Below are 24,323 nucleotides of genomic sequence, written 5' to 3'. Positions count from 1 at the left end.
TGTACTGTGGTTGTAGCCCCACAAATTTATTTAATGCTTAATCGAAACCAGATGTGAACTATAATACAAGAGAGTACCTTCACAAGTACCTTCCTTCCTGAATACCAAGTGTAAACTTTTCGCTTCTACCAACATCCGGGAAAAGCCCGAAAGAATGGCTTTGGTTGGCAGTGTCTTTTAAGATTTGCTATGAAAAAATGAACACATTTTATAGTCATATTCAATGCAAATATAAGTATGGTATATTGTATAGTCCGAACAACATGTCTTGGTGTACCGTGCGAACATAAAATACGCTGTTGAGCTTGAGTAAGTGTTGCAGAGCAACTGTAGGAGTTCAGTGTATAACTAATGGATTTATCGTATGGTAGTCGAATGTGAAACAGTTTAATAGAAAATAAAACAGATTGGCAATTCTAGAGATTTGCAATTTCTTATGCAATTTGCACAGATTACACGTCTAGTTCCCACAGAAGTTTAGATAATAAAGTGTCAGTATGTCGAACTTTGCACCTGGTCTGCAATTTCGTATCTAAATGTTTTCTGAACGTTGATAATTACTTATATATACAAAATAGTTATAATAGCTAAAGTTTCATGAGTTGGCAACTTCACTCAAGAAAGAGAAAACGTTTGCTGTTTTAAAGCACTTTGCTAATGAGATAAACATTTAGTTCAATAAAGAGTGATTCCTTTGTATTATTCTTGGTGCCCTTGTGTGAAGAACATCTGTATGCAAAAGAAGAAAACTTGTTTGTCTCTTGCTATAAAGCGTTTAGGATGAAGGGAGCGCATTTTTCTTTCACTTGAATAAACTATTAATTTTGCGTGATGATTGAACATCCACGAAAATATACAGTTCATCCAATAAGTGAGTTCTATGGCCAACCTGACGGTTATAGTTTCTTTTCTGCAAATTTAAAATCGTTTAAATGTTTCTGCCGAATACAGTATATATATATATATATATATATATATATATATATATATATATATATATATATATATATATATATATATATATATATATTCATTCTTTGTATTTCAAAGTAACAGTAATTCAAAGTAAATAAATAGAAATGTACGTGAAACAGCATGTAACCCTTTCCTATCTTCCTCTCTCTCTCTTTCTTTTCTATCTTTCAATGATGTCTCAATTCTGACTGGCGTATCTTAAAACAGGAAATTCTTTGAGAAAGAACAGTGAATCTCTTGCAAGTAATTCAATGTGTTACGATTTTCCAGAGAGCAATATGCGGTCGAGATTTGCTTTTGGTAGACATTCCTGGTGCTTCGAAGAAATTGGATGTATTAAACAAACAGGAGATTGGTTCAATCCTCGCTACAGGCCAATAAACGTTAAACCTCTAGATAGAAATGAAATTGGAACAACGTTTTTCTATTATGGTCGTACGTCTGAGGTAAAGTACAGAATGTAATTTTTATAGTGTATTTTGTTTGTTTCATAAATAGATACTGCTTTCTGAAGTTTAATTATTCATTTTAATCAGTAAATAAATTTGAAAAAGTAGTAAGTATTCATTAGTGTTAAATGAATTGTTATTATTTTATTTTCCAATAGATAATATTTATCTTTTTTATATATTTGGAATTCATAGTGTACCAAATCTCTATTGTACAGATGAAGTTTTAAAATTAGTTTATTATTCATTTTCAAGCTTTTGCAAATAATTCTTTTAGTAGTCAGTGCTCATTTACAATTTTTAAATCATTTAACCATTGATATATCATTAATGTAAAGTAGAGAATAAAATAAACGTTTTAATATCTTAATAACGTACAGAAAGTAAAAACATGTTTCTTTTTGTAATATTTCATTTCTAATTGTAATAGCTAACATAATTATTAGATATAATGCATTAAGTTAATTATACAAAATATAATAGATTTTTCAGTTTGCCTTACCTAAATAACCTTTTGCTCTTTTCATGTACTGGATTTACTATGTTTTCCTTAATTATGAATTACCTACCTTCCATTTGAGTCATCACCATCTTTCAAAGAAACCCCATAATTACTCACGTTCCCTTTCAAAGCATCCGTTAAGTGTTTTTGTTATGGAGTTCAACTCATAAGTTATTGTGGAGGCTTTAAATTTATTTGGTAAATAACACTAACCAACCCTTAGGCCTATCCTTGCTATCATTCTTATCTTAAAATATGTTTATCCCTGTCATACACATTTTTCCTCATTTTGCGTTTATTCTTCATGTTTTCACACGTTTGTTAAGTAATATTTGTTTGAATATTGGTTCCATATGTAACTGTACCTACTCTCTTGAATGAAATGCACCTCTTTATAATGGTGGAATCAACCACATACTTTAGTGTATGTGTTCTAAACACTATCTTGTGTGTTCACTTGTCACGCCGAAAAGTCATTCTCTGAGACCCCAAAAATTCACCTTTGTTTTGTCGGGCAAGGCAAGTACGAAAGAAAGTGGTCCTCAACATCGTTGAGAAACTCATACCTGAAGGATGCAATAGTGTCATAAGCAGGATACGAAGACTCCATGGTAAGTTATACTGACACCGAAAACAGCAAATAATATATGTCACATACCCAACAGCCATTACCAGTGGAACAATCACAAAAGGAATTGCTCCATATGTAATAACAGTGTATGCTGTACTCATCGTCGGGATGGTAACACTTTCCTTAACTTTGTCTTTTCATCTTTTCCAGAAAAACGCCGCCACTTCCAATAAAAAGTGCGCTTAACACACGACGGCAACACTGATTAAACTTTGATAAAATATATTTCTCAGTATTCATATAAGTCAAAAAAAGTGCACCGATAAGTTTGGGAAACCCTAAGAAAATTGATTGTATACTTAAGTAGATGAATAAGAAAAAATAGGGTATTGATAGTTCTACTTTGCACAAAAAGGGTTTCTTAGCAGTATAGTAATTAGTAGTTCAACATATAAAAAAAATTATTGATGAAATGTGAACTCTTATAGCTACTACTTATGATATCGATAGTTCTTCATATCTTGCTTCACATCAACCTCACTAACCTTGCTAACAAAAGCAAGAAAACAGGCGTTAGTTGATGATGAAGGACAATACTAAAATGAATCAGTCATCTTATTTACATTTGGTTCTTGCACGTAAGTTTCCCTAGTGTCTAGTGGAAATACAGTTAACGTATCTTATACAGCTCAGTGATCTTACTATTATCTTTTCAATTGTATATCTTTTATGACACGAAACCTTCAATGAGGTAAACCTCAGTAACCAAGATATAAAGTATGTATCTGTAATATGAAGCCACTCGTAAGTTTCGAAAGATTACTGTGAAAAGCAATAAAATATGCTTATAAAACATCAAACAAAATATTATCGTATATCATGTTGAGTGAGTATAATAATGAATATAAATTAATTTTCTCAAACATTCCTCCAGTTACGAATGACCTTTCATAAATAGCGATTGGCAGGTGTAATATCAAGAAAAACAACTTTCTCATAGCAAAATACAATAATAATGAGATAATTTATGGTTTATAAATACTAAGTGACGGTTTCCAACAGTGGATTTAAATCATGACTTCTTTTCTGAACAAAACAAAATAAACACATTTTATCATTTCTCAGTCACTAAGCTATGTGTTAATATAACCGTGGACGTTTTCAGAAATGACATACAAATTTTGTTTGTTACTTGTAGGCTTACACGTATGCGATTTTATATTAAAACGTAAGTGTTATCTGTTTGATTTCAGGGAGATAGAGGTATAAAAATTCCAACTTGCTTTCAAAATCGACATAATGAACTCTACTGAAATATTTAACATTGTAATATTTTAACGGACTCTCTATATACTTCACATATCTTTCGAGAAGCAGTAACCACTTACTAAAAGTAGCAAACTATTCTAACTAAAGATATTGTTGATTATATAGTTTAAGGAAAGGTTTGCATCATATTAAAATGCTTTCCAGTGATGGCAGACTTCAATCGAGAACACAACCTGTAGTTTCATAGTACTATCTTGGAACAGAGAGTGGATGTAAGGAATTATGGGTGTTTTCGTCATTCAGTTTCCGTTTAATTGAACATGTCTAGTAAGCGTTATGTGAAAATAACGGAGGTTTCTGCCTTTGGACGTCTTATTTTTATTTCTTTCAATAAAGAGTCCAACATGAATATTCCATAATACATTCCATTTTTAGCCAGGCTTTCTGGTATGCAATCAATTTCCTGTGATCGATTCCCTGTTGTTATAGAAAATTATGAAAAGTAGATTTCGAAATCTGAAATCTTGTCAAAAACACAATTGGTCTTGAATAATTTTTAGTCAGTTACATGCAATTCTTAGTTTAATCCCCTATACATATATTTCTTAGTCGTTTCGAACAATTCGGTAAAAACGTAGTAAGCAGTGTACTAACAGTTCTTGCTCAAATTCTGTTCGTCAGTGAGGGAATAAGGAACAAATTTTGTATGGGCACTCCTCACATTTGAAACGAAATTGAGTACAGTATTAATCCTACCAACAGTAATTGTACTATGCTTCCACACTTGATATCGCAACGGTGATATATGCTATGTTCTTCCAGTAATCACGTCATCCTGTAAATTGTTCTGTTGTTCACAACTTGCATGAAGTAAATGAGAGTGAGAATTGTCTTTCATACTCTCTTTTCGCTCCTTAAATGATCGAATCTATTTGTCAATTATGAAAAATGAATACGCTTAATTCTCATCAACTGGTTTCGAGTTCAATGGATTCTCTTATTTTATTCACCGACCAGTTAACATGAGTAAAGGTAAACTCGAACTCTATCCTCACAAAATTATACGTTGAAACATCAGATACTGTAACTAAACTTAACTCGAAAGTTGGCCTCAGATTACATAGATTTGAGCTTGCATTGTAGATCTTTTTTTAGAAGTTAGAGGTTACTAAATCATTTCTTGCGTTAATTAAATCCCTACTCAATGTTGTTTAACAGTATGGCCAGAGCTTGCAAAACTATTACAATGATTCTTTTAATATGCATGTATACTTTTTAAGCGTATATTTTGATCACTTTCAATGTAACCCCAGGGATTTGAAGTCAATTATAAACTCTCTCTCTCTCTATATATATCTATATATCAATATATATATATATATATATATATATATATATATATATATATATATATATATATATATATATATATATATGTAAATGCCTTGGGGAAGGGAATGGTGTGTCAAATTATCTACGTTTCCAGTAAACTGGAAACGAAAGTTCAATATTAACATTCAATGGAATGTAGTGACACATACTAAACAATTTTCCCTTGCCTTCTGCAGATACATTTACAAAATGAAACTACCTACATACTTTTCTTTAATTCTAATCCATTCCACTTAATAACTCAATTTAACCCGAAGTGGTGCCTACCATTGTCTTCCTTCGAAACACTCTCTCACACACACTCTGTATATATATATATATATATATATATATATATATATATATATATATATATATATATATATATATATATATATATAGAGAGAGAGAGAGAGAGAGAGAGAGAGAGAGAGAAAGAGATTTCATTTTTTATTTCTATGGATAGATTATACATGTGAAATCATTGCATCTGAAAATAATCTATGCAATGTTTACAACTCAGAGTTTCTATAATATACATTATAAAGATTTCATATGATGCAAAAAAAATTAAAAATTAAATTTTATATCAGTTAATACACAATAAAGAAAGTTATTAATTCCCAATAACTGTAAAAATTATCAATATTCTGTGTGCTTCAGCATATATATATATATATATATATATATATATATATATATATACTATGTGTGTGCGATGACGAGGTGCTTTGGATCATTTAAGGTATGGTGATAAAGGAATTTGTTGTCTTCTAAAACACATAGAAGCATCGGTACAAATTACATTCCTTGCCAAAACTAGCAAATTACTTGATAATTCAACACATGGTTAACAATCAGATAAACCAGATACCTTTCGAATAAGACTTAGGTAAGAAATTTTTAGTAGATAGATAGATATGGATAACACATATAGATATTGCAACTTGAATCTAACCTGGGATCGAAGAAAGTGTTTCCCGCACCACTGAATTCTAGCCCTGTGGATCTACTGAATTGTTGTTTGATTTCAGACTTAGAAATATAGGTTCGTATGCATCAGTGAATAATTCCTCTTCAGCTCTATTATTATAAGTAAACCACATATTAAGGAAATACAATAGGGCGTCGATTATCCGAAGTAATTGGGGGACATGGGTGTTCGGAAAACTGGTTTGTTCGGATAATCGAACTGTACTGTACTGTACTGCACTGTACTGGACTGTACTTCTACAGCCAGTGCCAAACCGACAGAAGTGTGCTGATTGTTGAAACACAGCGACTGGCGGCTTGGCCGGTCAGCAGCGCCTTATGAAGGCCCCATTAGAAGCAATGTTCCGCCAGCGGTGGCTCAGTGCGGCGACTACTGTGGGGAACTTGGTTTGGGAGTGAGGGGGATGATGGACGGTAGGGTGGCAGAGTAACAGGTGCGAGCGAGTACACAGTTCGGTTAAGCGGTCGTTCGGTTCACCGACGTTCGGATAATCGACGCTCTACTGTATGAATAAATTGAATACAATTTAACTCATTAAATAGCTCATTCTGAAATAGTACATTAAATAGTTCACCCATATGAAAGGTAAGGGAAAAACACAAGGAATATCCATGTATGTGCTTTTTCGGGTGCTTTGTCCTATCTGTCGGTGACTATTGGTACTATTTGACTGTATACGTCATGCATGCGCAGATGTAGAAATGTCCATTTAAAAACGGGCAAAAAATTTAACTAACCCTATTCTTTTTACGCGGTTTTCCATATTAGAACGCCGTTTTCTAGTAAATGCAGTTTTGTGACATTTCTTCGTTCTTCCCCTTAGCCTTCAATCATTTCGCATCACATTGATCCATTCTATACAAATTCTTGAGTATACAAAAATAAAACACACATAGTGTTGGATAACATCCGCTGTCACATGAATATTCGTTAAGACAAATCATATAAACTTATATTTAACATCACGTATTTTACTCATCTTAGTTGTCAAATTTATCAAGAGACACAAAATATAACCCTAATTATATAATGTTTTAAAAATTTGCCGCACTTAATTCAAATCTAACAAGGTGATTGAGTATAAGATCTTTTATTTTAAGTTTTGTTTCTTTCTTTAGTTTGAATTCTATCTTTCTTATTGTTTTCTTGAGGTAGAACCACAAAATAGAGGTCAACAACAAATCGTTTCAGGAGATTGACTTCGACAGCACGAAACCTGTAAAGATAGTAGTACATGGATACTTAAATGACGCCCAGTCGTTTTGGATGCCTGTAAGTATTACTAAAGCAAGTCACATTGTCCTTACAATTTGTTTCTCCAAAATAGAATCAACAAATTTAACGTATGTAAAACAAAATACATTTTCCTTTATGATCGATTTTTTTATCACAAACATACGCAAAAGGTACTCAACGACATACCCTCGGAATTGATTGCCGTACCACTAAAATGGGCACTTTGATGAGATAGTAACATTGTAAAAGTATATATTGTCTTGCGTAATTTCCAACCCTTCTGATACAACTCTACCATCTCCGTCAACGCTATGTCAAACACGCATAGATCTGGCACGTCAAATTGGCCATGAACTCCTCGACCAAGCTTAAGCTTTATTTACAATGGTATGCCTACCTACCACCGAATCATCTTGCTATATACTGTAGCGCTCCGGCGCTCAAAAGAGTATAATCATCTATTGAAGTTCAACCAGCTCACCATTAGAAAAAGTAAAATAAAACGATTACACGAACAAGTTGAACACTTCGGCTAATCGCAATATGCTGGGGTGCTTTAGGTAGCTCCATCGCGATCCAAGATCTATGAAACCAATATTTAAGCTTGAACTTAATTACTAATCTCCAGATAATTCTATTAAACGCTACAAAAATATGATTTTTTCTCAAAATTTACTAAGTTAATTTGGATATTAAATTTGTTCCGAAAGATAAAGCACAATAAATACAACAAACTTTTATTTTCTTTTTCTAACGAAACATATAACGATTGCAATTCATACTAAAAATTAGTTGAATTCAACAAATAATACTTAATAACTCTGTCTGTATGGTAGAATAATCAAGTTCAGCCTGTATCGAGCAGTTACTGAATTATAAAATTTTCGTCAAATATTTACTTAGACTTTCCTTAACTAAGTCAAATATTCTTTAAAAAAGCAAATATTTGAATTCAAACAACTGTATTAAGTAATAAAATATAATTAACTTTGAGATAATCTAGTTTCAAATACAAATTATGATTTTTTTAACAGCCAACTAGCTTCCATTGGATTATCGCAGCAAAACAAACATTAAACGACGACATAATCAATTAAGACCAAAAGGCAATCGATATAGAGAAAGTCGGTAAAGAACAATTTTTATTTGGTGGGTTTCAAAATTAACTTCTTTTAAAAACCTTTGTTTAACTCCCTTACTACTCTTTTCACAAAACTTTTCAATATTTCAACAGTTTCTTTGCCAAGATTTAGTAATTATTTTATTATTCAATATAATAGTCGCTGAATCAGTGAGTGGTGTTTGACTAACTGTATTTGACCAAATTAGAACCCCATACTTCAGGATCGAAAAGCAGACAAATTTCATCATTCAAAATACTGATTCAAAGAAATGAAGCAAAATTGCAAATCAGACGCAAAGTAAACAATTTAAACGACAATCTAGAATTCTCACTAACTATTCTGCCACAGAAATTTTCTGTCCAATCAAACAACATATAATGTAAATAACTTGAAGTGAAACTTCTACTGGTGGTGGGGTGTAAATGTTATTATGACACCTAATCCCACTGATCAAACGCTTAAAGAAATATTTATTCTCAAAAGTAAGAGAGCAAATAATTTTAACGTAATGACCATAAGCAAACAAAAAGCGAAAGAAACAACAAAAACATAATGTTTTTCACTTACCGTAATACTAAAAGGTACTGGGCCTCATTATCTTCCTTTCCACAAAGATCTGCAGATTCACGTACTAAAATGCAGCAAGCATCCAAGTGCAATTCTAGGTTATTGTTGTATACAACTTTCAGAAACAAAATCATGCAAATCAACTAAATGAATTAAAATGTCCATTCGAATCCAATAACAATACGCCAACATAAGTTGTGTCAGATACAAGGATTGCTGTCTGATTGCCATAAGACAAATAGTGTCAGTTACAAACCCAGATACACTTAAGCAAACGAAACCTTCCTTCTGTTCAACCTTTAGAGGAGGGCTCAAAAACCAACTACATAGAGACGAGTAAATATACAAGAGCTGACTGTTGACGTAATCACAAAGAAATTTCTTTGTAACTGAACCACTATTATAATTGAATGTACATTCATGTCCAAAATTATTGTCGCATGTCTATCCATATGTTGTTGTAGGAATATAATTTGATAACGCCCGACATTTCTTATAATGTTAGTACGTGTATAATCGATAAAGACATGTATGTGGCAAATTTCATATCAAAAGAGCAGTAGATAAGAACAATAAAACGAAAATAAAACTTTCTTGTCCATGTAGCAACAATTTGTTTTACTCATTTCAATTTTCGTATTTATAATTATTTTCTTATGACATTTACCACAAATATACATTTCCTGATTATACACATAGTAACAATACTAAAAGTATCCTGCAAAATCATTATCAAAATATATTCTTACAAGTAGGTAGTTATAGATATGCGAAAATCATTTTGTACATGAGTGTACATCGTTATTTTTAAATATTACTGTCTTTCATTTTGCTTCTTTCTTTCTTTAAAAAATAATCAGAAAATAGCTTTTGTTAAACATTTCACAAAATAATAAAAATTAGCCTATTTCATGCTAATAACTGCAAGTCTCTCACACTCTTCCAATAAAAAGTCGCTTTTGTAGAAACGCAACAGCTGGATATCACCAACGTCTGTTAGAAATTTTGAAAAGGTATAAAAGTCCATGATAACTCATTGTGACGACAAACAATAGTGTCACTGTCATCCCCCGATGGTTTCTAAGAAAATTTCCCAGCAATTTTTTCTTATTTAGTTCCAAAATAATACGTATCTGAAAAACTCACAAGGAAAATAAAAATACATATTAGTTACTGTAAACATGTAGATTGCTTTAAAAATTATAAAATAACTCTTTGGTTACTTTTGACTAGTCAATTTACATTTTCCATTTTTAAGAATATTTTGAGAATTCTCAATTTTTAAACAGCAGTAAATATATTTTCATACATTAAACACTTGATTTTTTTGCCAAATTTCACAATAAAATTTGGCTTAAAACTACACCTAACAGATTCTGAACTTTTAATTTCAAATTAAAGTCATGAGTATCAATTCTATAGAATAAACACACAAATTGTAAATATAAATAAATTCACAATTAAATTCACAAAGTCTTCAAGCTTATCAAAATTTTCAAAAATGTTCATAGTATTAAGAGTTTCAAGATTTTTACATTTTCAGTTTTTAAAGTTTGAATTGATATAAATTAATGAGTAATGATTCTCAATAATTATTTCTTACAGAATAACATTTCTTTATTTCAGACAGGTTTATAACAATTGTCACTATCATCTAGGTCAGAGATAAGATCAGTATTTGCAGTCAAAAACCTTCTTATAACATAAGGACCCTCTCACTTGCCACACAAAGATCTCGAAACTTTATCTGCCAAACAGTAATGAGAGTTTTAATTAAGATTTCATCAATAGTCTTAACCACAATGACATTTCTTAACTTAGCATCTTTTTCCTCCTGCACCAGACTTTCTCCATATTATCTAGGGCATATTTTCAGGTCTTATTTTTATCAAAAGGATCCAAGTCTGGGCTGTTCATCCACCAAGGAATTTCCAAAGCGGTTGAAAGTGGAGTCCGTAAAACAGTTCCACTAAAACGGATTTGAGCCCTAAGTGCCCATATAAATTCAGAGAAAACTGAATCCCAGCAACGAACTTAGACCATCCAGTTTGCTTATTTGAGGTAAAAGCTCTCAATGAATGCGTAAGGGTCTTGACAAAACGTACGGAAATATTAGCCTCTATTATGGAGCTCTATGCTGAATGTCTATTCTATTCATTTCCCTTGCGGGAGATTTTATACAAGTCACAGCACTATAGCCCAGTTGACTACTTAACTATAATAATTTTCAAATTTTTTGTTGATATAATTGTAGAAGATGGCCCGTTCCAAAATGTACGAATTGGCCTGTTTCAATTAATTCTGTTTCCACATTATTTTGCTAAATAAGAAGGAAGTCAGAAACGTAGAACATACAAAATATTATGTAAAACACTATAAAAATTACAATACACTAAATTGTCTAAAAGTGAAATTGTATTTTAAATTTAAATTGAAATAATTAAAGAGCATAACGCTCTATTGTGTATAACATTCTACGCCATCTAGCAAACCTCATGCTGAATATCAAGACTAAATAGAAAGTACTTAAATTGCTGTGAAACAAAAACAGTAGCATTGTCAGGAAGCCAATTGTTTTCGGAACATCACTTCTACTGAATGTTTGTAAAAGCTCATTAGAAATTACCCGTGAGTTTAAGGTTCTCATTTAAAAAAAAATCTGGAAGCATTGTCAACGCAATTATATATAAATTTATACCCATTTGAGACAAGCATGGGGCCGACAATGTCCAACATATGATTCTCACCTACTTTTCGATGATAAAGGACCCATTTTCTTTCGATTATTATCCCTAAACCTCTGGCATTATAGGCAAATTTTGACGAAATGTTTCACGCCATTCACAATAGAGTTCTGAGTATGTCGCTTCATGATTTTCTTTAGAGTTCTATAAACATCTGTATTTCCCCCTGACAAACTATGGTCGTGGAAATATTCTTACATAACGTGTTCTACAATGCCTGCAGGATTAAAGAATCAAAAAGCTCGAAGTAAAAAGCTTTTTTTGGTAAATTTTAATAATGATAATGAAGACACCATCCCAGTATCTAAAAATACACACTTGGAACGAATGTCTATTGAAGCACCTTCATTGCGCTTTTTTTAACATTATCAAATTGTTGCACATTGATTGTGGATTTCAGTGTAGGGAACACAAAAATTCGCACGCATGTATATCTTTCGACTAGGGAGATGTGTCCGACGGGATGTTGATTTCCACCATAATTCGAACTATATTCCTGAAGTGTAACACGGGGAACTGTAATGACACTAACCCTACTACACACACGTAGAATTAATGTAACGAATTCTTACATGAAAACCCAGAGGTGCGAGTGTATGGACCAAATTCTTGCTGAAAAAATTTAAATATGATCAAATGAACACTCGTGTCACCGTCAGTTGCAATGTGGAGGAGTTAGCGACCAAGGCTCGACAATCGTGGGCAGTATCATCAATAATAATGAATCATGAGTTTACAGGCACGACCTCAAAATCCTAGTAATACAGTAAAACCTGTCTTCAACGAACCCTTTATTAAACGGAAAACTGTCTTAAACGGAAATATTTCACGGTCCCATGAATTTTGGAGAACAAAACGTGTAAAACTCCTTTCATTAAGCGGAAACTGTGTTACGCGGACAACGGAAAGAAAAATAAACATTTAACGGAAAATTCTGAGTTCCGGACTACAGCTTTTAAAAGATGTTTAGACATTCTGTGAGACATATACATTACACTGTCTGCGATAAAATGTTCGTTCTTTTGTTAAATATTTCTGGACAGTGTTGACCTTCCCCAACCACTACTCATATTGACCCCCACAAATTGTCCTTAATCCCCGCAACTTAATCAAGAATCATACGGAATGTCGGAAAGAAGAAAACGAGATAGGGGAAGAAGAGGAATACGATACCGAGTTCCAAGAAGAGTGTAGAATAAATACATGTCAAGATTCTCTTAGAAGTTTAAAGGAACTGCAAAAATTTGCCTTACGAAAAAATGATTCTGATTCACTTAGTATAATTTCTCAGGCTAAAGTGTATGCGGAAAATCAAGCAGCCAAGTAGCAATGTACACAGAGGACCCTGCTTGGCTATTAGAAAAATAAATAAAACGTGTGCATAGCATATTTTGTATTCATTTTAATTTTTTTGTGTATTTATTCGTAGAAGAAAGAAGTACTGTAATCGAACAATGTACGTACAGCAATATATTTTCCCAGTATGCCCCTTTATAAGCATGTATTTTTTTAAAGAAAGGAAAGGTCTACCTCCACTAAGCGGAAACCTGACTTTAACGGAAATTTTTGCAAGTCCCGCTCGATTCCGCTAAAGAGAGGTTTCACTGTACCACCCTAATTGAAATCACCTGTATCATTAGAATCCAGGAAATCCAGACTACAAGTTTCATCTCTGGTGAAATTATAACTGTTTTTCTTCTTTCATTAGTGTTCGAAAATGTCTATCACGAATGTATTCTTGTGGTAAATTGTTCATAACTCAATCCACTTGGTTATATTATATGCGATTCCTTTCCCAAAGAGCCAGGCAATTCTACATGTGGGTAGCGGCTTTTGCATCATTAGTTCCCCGTCTTAAACTTCAGAAATGGTGTCTGAAGTTCATGGCGGAAAACAACATTCTCGTTGTACACATCCCCTAGTCACCAAATGTATATTTACGTGCAACGTTTCGTGTTCCTTCCCCTGAAACCGACATTTAATATGCAACAATTTGAAAATATTCAGAGAAATACAACGAAGGAATTGCATTGTATTCCTGAATAAGCGATCGTACCAAGACTGCCTTCACGAAAGAATACAACGTTAGAAACTGCATAGATGCAAGACTGACGAAGTTTGGTGAGAACATAAACGAATATGTGAATCGTCCCTATTTATTTTGTGCAATGTCAATCAGGGAATTAAATGAAAATCCATTGTAATTTGAATGTGTACATGGAATTCAAAGGTTTCTATATTTTCGATACATTGATGAACCTTTTTTATTATTGTTTTTTCTTATAAAATGAATAATTCTAAGAAAAGCAACAATCTGAAGGAGTCAGGAAGCATATATATTCTTATATGTACCGACCTACACAGCACAAATACCCTGAAACGGAAAAATTTCAGGCATCAAGATTCCTGTTAATAATATGTAGTAGCACTCTTGAATTATCCTTTCAGCGTAGTTTGAAGAATTAGTGATGAGAATTGTGATCGTCGGCGGTCATACTATTAACATCTATTTGACAAGTTACTGGACGGGAGACATCAAGAATAGACGATCGATTTTAGGAGAATGATGGACAATGCGCATGAAATGTGAAAAAAAAAAACTTCTCAATTGTGTGGCCTTCCTTTGATACCAAATAAAAATTTTTAACTCAAGTCCTTGTATTGGTACTTTGTTGTGTAAAGATAAGTACTTCCATCTCGATTTCAGTTCTAAAGTTGAAGTTTAAAAAGAAATAATAACTCGGATGTAGAAAAAATTTACACTTACGGGAAAACGAAAATCTGGCAACCCTTTCTCAACATAGTGAGGTCATCCTTACTATACCTAGAGACATTAGAAATTTGTTAACTTATTCACTTATATATTTCACTTCAAGTGAATAAGTTAACAAATTTCTAATGTCTCTACGTATAGTAAGGATGACCTCACTATGTTGAGAAAGGGTTGTCAGATTTTCGGTTTCCCGTAAGTGTAAAATTTTTCTAGAACGTTTTACATTATACATTTTTATTATCCCTGTAAAATAAGTTCAACCGTTTCTCAATGAATAGAAGAAATAATAATCCTGAGAAGTTTTAAATCATTATAATTATTTTGTAAATTAATGATAATAAAAAGTTTTTACTTAGGAGGAGTTAATTTCTCACACAGTGCTAACAGCTCAAATCTATCTGTAACTCCTTATTCAGAAAGAAAATAGAACAGTTCATTTCTAACTGACACTTTCACTCGGTCTTACGTTGTGAAATTATACACGTATTTCTTATATGTAAATGTGAATATCACAATATCTTGTATCTCCTCTAAAAATGGTAAAATCTGAGAATTCTGTTTTTAGTTTGTCCTTACTATCCGGAAATCCGTAATGATTATACAGTTAAACCCCCTTAACCGACACATCTCAACAACGTACACTTCTATAATACTTACAGATTTTGTCCCGGCTAAAATATGTTTTCTTACGGGACTCTCTTAAACCCTCTCTATTAAGAACACTCTAAGATACGGGCGCGGAAAGTTCCTCCTCCCAAACGTTTCAATAACCTCTTCATAACAGACAGGAATTGTTCTCGGTTCTGAGATATACTACAGTAGACAGAAAAGTATTTTCCCCACAATTGTATCATCATGATTCTAGACCTTGTGAATATCAAACAGAACAGCTTGAAGCTGAACTTGAAATTCTTTTTCTTTTTCTTTTTCTTTTTGCCCGTAACAAACTGCGTTCTGGTGGGAATCCTAGAAAACCTTAAATAAGCAATAGCATTCATGCAGGCACAGTCGTAGGGCCAGGAATTGTATGCGAAAAGTCTTCCCTTCTCTAACAGATTTAGTATTTTGTCCTCTGGGCCAGGCCCGTGCTGGCCCACCGGGACACCGGGACGTGTCCCGGTGCGCCCTCCAAAACATCACAGTATAAATAAAGGTACAAGTTTTTAGTAATAAATTCTTACATTTTCATTGGTAAAGAACCCGTGAAAGGTACATTAGGCGCCCTTGCAAAACCACATCAAAGATGAACGATTTTATTCACTCTTCTGCATACCACAGTTCTGTACGATAAATACATTCAGTTACTGTTGGTAAAGAACCCGTGAAAGGTACAGTGCACCCTTTACATAAGGCGCCCTACGAAACATCACATTATAGATAAGTAGTTTTAGTTATCCTGTGTATCAGCTTTGTTTAATAAATTCAATTTGTTAATAAAGAACCTGTGAAAGATATCAGGTGCCCTTTACATAAGTTGCCCTGCGAAATATCATATTATATTTTTTAAATTTTATTCTCTTGTATTTCAGTTTTATATTATAAATTCATACAGTTGCTATTGGCAGAAAACAGGTAAAAAGTATAATCACTTACAAAAATATTATAAAGTTATGTAGATATGAAACGAAACAATGTGATACATTAAGATAGTTCGGATAGTCAAACGTATGTCCCATTCATGAAATACTACATTGACAATGGTCTCTAATTTACGATTTTCACTGCATCGAAGCTTTCAGTCTTAAAATGCATCCATATATCCAGCATATTGACTGTTTCTATGTGTTTTAAAGCAGTGTTCAGATTATCAGTACCTATTGTATTTCTAAAATATAGCTATATTAATTTCCGTGAAATGTGGTCTTCCTGTCACCACGGCGCGCCCTCAGGTTGTGGATCGAGGAGAAAGCCTCTAGATATAGAGGTTAGCTGCGAACATACTTGAATAAGCAGTCGCGGACAGACGAAAAGGGGTGATCCTCCAGCTTGGGGATTTGGTGTGGGACTAACAATCTCATCCTGTAAAGAGAGGCTTGTTTAGATATATTCGCAGAATCCTCGGATCTGAACTGATAACTTGGCACGAACTCAGCAAAGTAAAATTGACATGAGATTTGGAACATGGAATATTAGAAGTCTCTATAAGAAAAGCGCAAACGAATGTATTTAGAAATAGAGGATGGACCTAGTGCGATAGCAGGAAGTTAGATGAGAAGGAAATGGAGAAATCAAGTCGGGAAATTTTACGTCCTTTTACAGGGAACGAATTAAAAATTACCAACTAGGAACAGGGCTTTTCGTTCACAAACGAATAATATCAGCAATTACATGGGTTGAATTTGTTAATGATAGATTTTCTTTTACTTCTCTTAAGGGTAGGTGGTGTAATATTATTGTTTTAAATGGAGATGCCCCAACAGAAAATAAGGATGACGATATAAAAGAATAGAACGGGTATTACGAAAGAATAGAACGGGTATTTGATCATCTCACGCAATATCATATGAAAATTCTGTTAGGCGGTTTGAATGCGAAGGTAGGACGAAAGCGTATTTCCAAATCGATTATAGAGAATAAATGCCTGCATAAGGAAGGTTGTGACAACGACGTTAGACTCGTGAACTTTCCAGCATAGAGAAACCTTACTCCACATCGCGACATTCATAAATATACATGGACATCATCAGACGGAAAAACATATAATCAAACTGATCACGTTTTAGTAGACAGAAGAAAACAGTCTAGCACAACTGATGTTCGGTCGTCTAGAGGAGCTGATTGTGATAATGATTAGCACCTGGTAACAGCAATAATAAGAGATAGACTCGTCGAATAAAGGAAATATTCAATATCTGAAAACGGAGCGGTCTAATTTAAATAAATTAAAGGAGAGTCCTGTGAGGGGGAGAGCCAGATTGAATTGTCGAATAGATTCTTGGTTTTAGAAGGTTCGGAGTGCACTAGTGTTCAGGATACTTGGCTGAAATTACAGATATCATTAAAATTTCAGCAAAAAAGTATTGGGGCACGCAGAAAGACGTAGGAACAAACCATGGTTCAACCAGGAATGCACCAAAGTAGCAAAGAAGAGAAAACAGAAGAAACAGCGTTGGCTACAAAATCCGAACGAAAAACCACATAAAATTTCATTGTCATCTGGCGGAAAACTTCCAAAACTTTTAGAACAAAGAAACGAGAGTTTTGAAAGCTAAAATTAATTAACTTGAAGATAATAGTAAAAACCAAAATATTCAGGACATGTATAAATGCATCAAAGAACTTAAGAAAGGCTATCAGCGTCGTGCTTATACATTAAAGAAAGCCAATAGAACAGTTCTCACTGATCAGAATAGCATCTTAAATAGATGGAAATATTTCTTTCACGATTTAATTAACAATAGCCTAAAACTAATGTTCGTAGAGAAAGTGAAATGCATAGTGCATAACCTTATATTCCAGAACCTTACCAGACAGAAATAGAAATCGCTATTAAAAAACTAAAGAAACACACATCTCCGGGTGTAGACATCTCTGGTTGACTTAATTTTAGCTGCAGGAGAAAAATTGTAGAGCAAGATACACAAACACATTCTCCTTATCTGGAACAAGGAGGAATTACCACAAGAGTGAAATGAATCAATCATTGTTCCAGTTCAGAAGAAAAGCAACAAAACTGATTTAATAATTATTGAGGCATTTCTCTTAAGTCAACATCCAATAAATCCTCTTAAACTTTCTATTAGATAGATTGCCTCCATACGCAGATGAAATTATTGGAGATTATCAGAGCGGATATAGGTAAAATCGATCAACTATCGATCAGATATTTACCATTCGACTAATACTTGAAAAGAAACGGCAATACAATATCCTGTCATAGACTATGGTAGGAGGGAAACATTGTACATGCTTACAGAATTTGGAATACTGATACGAGTAGATTAATTAAGATATGTTTAAATGAATCCCAAAGTAAAGTCCCGGCAGCAAAATTTTTGTCTACGAGCTTTCACGTCGAGAATGGCCTGAAACAAAGAGATGCGTTGTCGCCATTATTATTTAACTTTGTTCTGGAGAACACTATAAGGAAAATCAAAAACAGCAATCAGGCCCTAGAGCTGAATTGTATTTACAAGGTTATGGCGTACGCTGATGATGTAAATTTAATAGGGGATGATAGAACAATAGAAAGGAATGCAGAAGTCTTAATTAACGCTTGTAGGGATATGGGGTTAGAAGTAAATGCAGAGAAAACTAAATTCATGGAAGTTTGTCGGGATCGTAATACTGTATTTTATGGATGCGTTAAAATACTAAATAATATTTATTTTCGACAAAGTGGTTACCTTTACATATCTAGTATCATTATTAACAGACCAAAACTATAATCACTAAGAAATTTGATGTCAACTTAAAGCAGTGCTTTCGTATTATTATTCAGTTAAAAATCTTTTGTTGTAGCGAATTCTATTGATGAATTTGTAGCTTAAAATATAAACCGATAATCATGCTTGTTGTGCTGTATGGTTGCGATAAATGATCATTGACTCTGAGGGAAAATCGCAAACTGAAGGTATTTGAAAATAAGATTCTTAGACCAATATTCGGACTCCAAGAGGAACGGGAATGGGGAATGACGGAAACTTCATAATGAGGAAGTGTATAATTTATACGTTTACCAAACATTGTTAGGGCCATCAAGTCTCGGAGGCTCAAATGGGCAGGTCATGTAGCCAGAATGGAAGAAATTAGAAACGCTTTCGAAGTTCTAACTGGAAATCTAAATAGGAAAACGACAATTAGGAAGACCGAGGCACAGATGGGATGACAATATTAAAATGGTTCTCGCAGAGATTGAAATATAAAGTAGAAACTAGGTACTATTGGCTTAAGACAGAAATCAATGGAGCTTTTGTAAACGCGGCAGTGAACCTTCTGTGTCCATAGGTTATAAGCTATATTAAGTTGTTGGTATATTTAGCTTCTTTTTATTTGACAGAAATGTTATTACAGGAACTAAAAAGTTTTTCTCTAGTAAACAGGATTTCGATTCGAGGTTTCCACAAATTAGCTATTTACGTTAATACTAAAACAAATTTCGTGATGATTTTGATATAAAATGGCACCCATACTTTCTTTCAGTCAATCTCTCTCTCTCTCTGTTCCAGTTAGTATGGGCGCCCTTTCAGTAGACTTGTCCACCGCCCTCATTAGTATCCCAGCACGGGCCTGCTCTGGGCCTTGCATCTTTCCCGACAATTTCATACATAACAAAATAAGCATTGTTTGTTTTACAATAACATTTTCAACGAGCAATGTTTCCTTTCTTACTTTGTTTTTATAAAAGCAACATTTTTCTTTTACTTACGATACTGGAACCAGTCTGGGTTGGAGTCTTACCGGTTCTTTTTCACTTTCTCTAAAAGTATATTCTTTGTGATTGAGGCAGGGTCAATAATCATATGCATTCTAAATAGATTGTCTTTTCATCAATTCCACCAACGAATATACCGCGCCAGTACACAAACACACACACACGTTTCTTTCGTAACCATTCTGACATTGTGAGGATTCTCGGAGAGCACTTCTTAATGATCTTTATTACCATTGCAGAGGAAAAAGTATGGCTTTTTCGCTAAACAAAACAGTTTACTCGATGAGTTGGTTCCTATTTTTAATTTTAGTATAGGTGGTATGTGAATTAATGGATTTCTTTACAGGGTGATAACATGTACTGAAGAAATTTACCCATATTCGCATTACCTTTTGCAGTATACAAATATATTAACACATCTCCCAGCAATAATATTATTTAACAGAAATAGTTTCTCCTTCATTCTACCCAGTAATTCAAATACGTACTAAATAGAGAACTTTCACATTGTAATTTACGTATTTACACTCATATATAATGTATTTAGTGTATATTGCTGTATACAATTATCGTTGTAAGAATTTAAATTCCTATAACCTCTCTCTAACGGACATTTCTCAGTATCGGACAAAACTTCATGTCCCATTGTTGCCCATTATGGAGAGATTTGACTGTATAATAAGAAAAACCACATTCTCCTATTCTATTCCACTTCATTCTTCTCTTTCTTTTCTTTTTCTGGATAAACGATTTTTCCTCTAATTTTATGATAGGTATAATCAGTATTTTCTCTAGTAAACAAGAGGATGTCTTCATCTTTTTTTTTAGAAGAGCTCGATTTTAGAATGTATTCAGATAACTGTCAGCACATAACTTCAAAACAAAAATTGTTCTGATTAAATCAGGACGCCTTATATCCTTAAGTGTTATAATCTATAAGTTGACACTAATTATTCTATAATATTTTTGAAGTCTGTTACAAATGAACACGTTTTATGTTTTTCAATACTCGTGATACGTTATGTTTAGAAATTAGAATTACAGAATTTAGGTTAGAATTACAATGCAAGTAATAAGTACAGTTATCAACTTTCTGATAGTCGGCTGATAATGGTTACATGTAGCGAATACAGTTACAAAAACAAATGGAGTGTAGCGAATACACTTAGAAAGGAACTCGTACAGACGATTAGAGGCAACAGATTGCAACTAAGTTAAACATAAAATTTGTATTAAAATGTGAACTATATTCTTAGTGTTTTGAACTTCCGTCTTTCGAAGTAATTTTTAGAACGTACATTACAGTACACAATAAACAATTATAAAGCACCAGGTCTCACTAAGAAGACAGAAAATATTATTATCAGCTGGGGTTTGGTATAAAAAAGTATATTTTTAAGGGTACAGATGTCTTTGGCATTGGATAATTATAGAACTCAGACGTATCTGTTTCTTCTGTTATGTGGAGTGCCCTTTAGGCCGAATAATAAAGAGTCTCTGTACTTGAAATGTTTTCTTCTGATTATTGTCATTCTCCATAACCAATATAATTCCAAAATTTTATAATAACTCTGTATCTCATTTCATTGTTCCTATTTCCAGATTATGGCACGAACATTAGTTGAAGAAACCGAAAGTAATGTGTTTGTTGTTGGATGGAAGAAAGGGGCTTCACCACCGTATGTTCAAGCTGCTGTTAACACCCGAGTAGTAGCCTTGGAAATAGCACACCTTATCAAATTTTTACAAGTAAGAATCAAATAGTAAAGAATATTTGATGAATTAAAAATCTAAGTAGATTCTTAACCACTGTGTTTTAAATGTTCCACGTTTCAAAGTTTCTCCTAATAGACTATAATGTTTTCTTGTGTTCTTTATAGAATAATCATTTTCTATTTAAAACACAAGGCCAAGATATAACAAGAGTCTCGAAACGAACCACATTTGAATGAAATCTCGTGATTTCTCTGTTCCCTAATAAAATAACGAGTCAATATACAGGGTAATTATAAATTATTGTCAGGGTCTCAATATTTCCTGTAAACATGGTATGAGAGCATGTTTATAAAGAAAATTACAGACCTTTTAGTTCCAGATACTGTTGAGTAGTTTAGGATCGGTTTCTAACACGGTTTTATATTTTAGCACCAAACGGCACTTTATCCGCACAAGTTCCATATAATTTATCATCACAGAAATGTCATACCTTGGTATACTCATGAAATGGTTGTTCCACCATCTAAAAGGAAAACCTGATACAGGACGAGGCCTCACACCATTTTCGTGCGGTAGACAGGGAAGTTTGCAAATAGTGCTTATCATAGCAATGAATTGGGCATTGAATTAAAGGCGAAGAAGCTCTTCTCCTTCCAGTTCGTTTCCAAAACCTATACAATCCTATTTTGAGGGGCACGGGACACTTCGGTGATAAAGTCAATGATCTTCTTTCTCGCACAAAGACCCAAGAAATTTAAGCGAATTACAGATAGCATTGACGTATAACCGTTAATATATGTAAAAACTTTGGAATATATATATATATATATATATATATATATATATATATATATATATATATATATATATATATATATATATATTAGAGTGGGTAGATTTTAAACTTTTTCTAAAATCGGATCGGCGAAGCGGTTAAAGGGTGTCTTTTATTGGGCAAAGTGTTTTAGTTAGATTGTTTAAAGAATTTTTAGTCAACGACTTCATTTGGAAAAGGTATGCAAATCGCATTACACTGTAACATATTGCACGTTTTTGGCTGTGTAAAATACATATATTCTCGTTTTTTTCCTTTTTACGACTCAGCCTTAGGGATAGCTTGAACTATACGTAATTCTCCATCCCAAAGTCCACTTATGTGCAGTTCTTCGCTTAAATTGGCCAAATTTCAATGGTTAAGGCAAGACTGTTGTCTTGTTTGTATGATTGTATAAAAAATAATTTATTTTTTTAACCTAAGAGTAAAGTATATTTTACGCTGTAATTTAATTCATTATCAACATTCTCGATCATTTACTCTTTGACCAAAATAACCCAGAACTCCCCAAGAGAAGGTGACTCCACTTAGATTTCTGCAATCCCGCCTTGTTTAATTTTCTGCCATTCCCTTGTTGTGTCCTCACTTACTTCCTTTACTTTTCTGGATGGCATAGTCTGTTTTCGATCCAAATGTTGGCATTTCCTTGCGATAAAGAAAGACAAAGCATACGAGGGTCACTACGAAAATTTTGAGATACACATTGTTGTGGCACAGTATTTGAATTCCAACAATTGCATTCGGTAGTGGAATCCAGGGCGCAGAAGTGAAGCAAGTTTCAACTCGCCTCGCTTATCGGCGTGGCCGTATCGCCTTCACTTGTTTGTTGATGTGAGCAGTATTCGGTTGTCTAGAATGGAACTCGAAAGGGAACATCTTCGGGCAATAATCCATTACGATTTCAAAAGTGGTTTGAACTAGACACAAAACCATGACCTTTTCCAGGGGGCATTTGGGGACTATTCTCCTTCCCGTGCTACAATTTTTTGATGGTTTGGTGAATTCAGAAGAGGCTGAACATCGCTTAAAGATGAAGAGAGAGCTGGACGTCCGGCAAGAGCTGTGTCAGATGAAAACATTGCCGCTGTGGAACAAATGATTCGAGAAAATCCTCAAACAACTTTCAAGGACATTGAATCTACAGTGAAAATTGGAGTAACAGCAGTAGTAACAAAACAAAACAAAAATTCGTAATGATCAACTTTGGCTCAGGAAGGTTTCATCTCGATGGGTGCCTCACACTTTGACCGAAAAGCAGAAGCGCATGTGTGTGGAATGGTGTGAAGAAATGCTTGCAAGATTTGATGCAGGCAATTCTCGACGCGTCTCTGACATTGTTACTGGTGATGAGACTTGGATCTATCAATTTCACACTGAAAATAAACGCCAGTCTACAGTTTGGATCTTTCCAGACACAAACATCCACCCACGAAAGTGAAGCGACCGAGAAGTGTGGGGAAGAAGATGGTCGCAACTTTCTTCTAAAAATCTGGCCATGTTGCAACTGATCCATTTGAAGAACAAAGGACTGTTACTGCTCAGTGGTACACCACTGTTTGCCTAACAAAAGTGTTCCAGGAGGCAAGTCGCGACGGATTGATACGCTGTGCCTTGCTTTTTTGCGAGGAAAACCAATACTTGGATTCACAAATGACGATGCCATCTAGAAAAGTTAAGAAAGTAAGTGAGTACAGAACAAGGCCATTAAACAAGGAGGGAGGATGGAATTCGAAGTGTACTCACCTCCTCGTGGTTATTTCTGTGTTGTTTTTGCGAAAGATAAATGATTGGAAATGTTGATAATGAATTAAATTACAGCAAAA

At 33.6% G+C, this 24,323-nt stretch overlaps 1 protein-coding gene across 1 annotated transcript in view; it reads left to right on the top strand.

Moving 5' to 3' along the window:
* LOC145667496 (inactive pancreatic lipase-related protein 1-like) overlaps nt 1-24,323 on the top strand; it is a 189,379-nt gene that overhangs the window by 126,940 nt on the left and 38,116 nt on the right. Inside the window, exons 3-5 of the mRNA XM_081734972.1 lie at nt 1,246-1,421; nt 7,287-7,403; nt 21,552-21,698. Of these exons, the coding sequence (XP_081591098.1) occupies nt 1,246-1,421; nt 7,287-7,403; nt 21,552-21,698 (440 nt within the window). The remainder of the gene's footprint in view (nt 1-1,245; nt 1,422-7,286; nt 7,404-21,551; nt 21,699-24,323) is intronic.

This window comes from Thermobia domestica, chromosome 13, assembly GCF_964235325.1.
Source record: "Thermobia domestica chromosome 13, izTheDome1.hap1.1, whole genome shotgun sequence".
Taxonomy (NCBI): domain Eukaryota; kingdom Metazoa; phylum Arthropoda; class Insecta; order Zygentoma; family Lepismatidae; genus Thermobia; species Thermobia domestica.
Note: the sequence above shows the minus strand (reverse complement) of the source record. Positions and strands in the feature narration are given on the sequence as shown.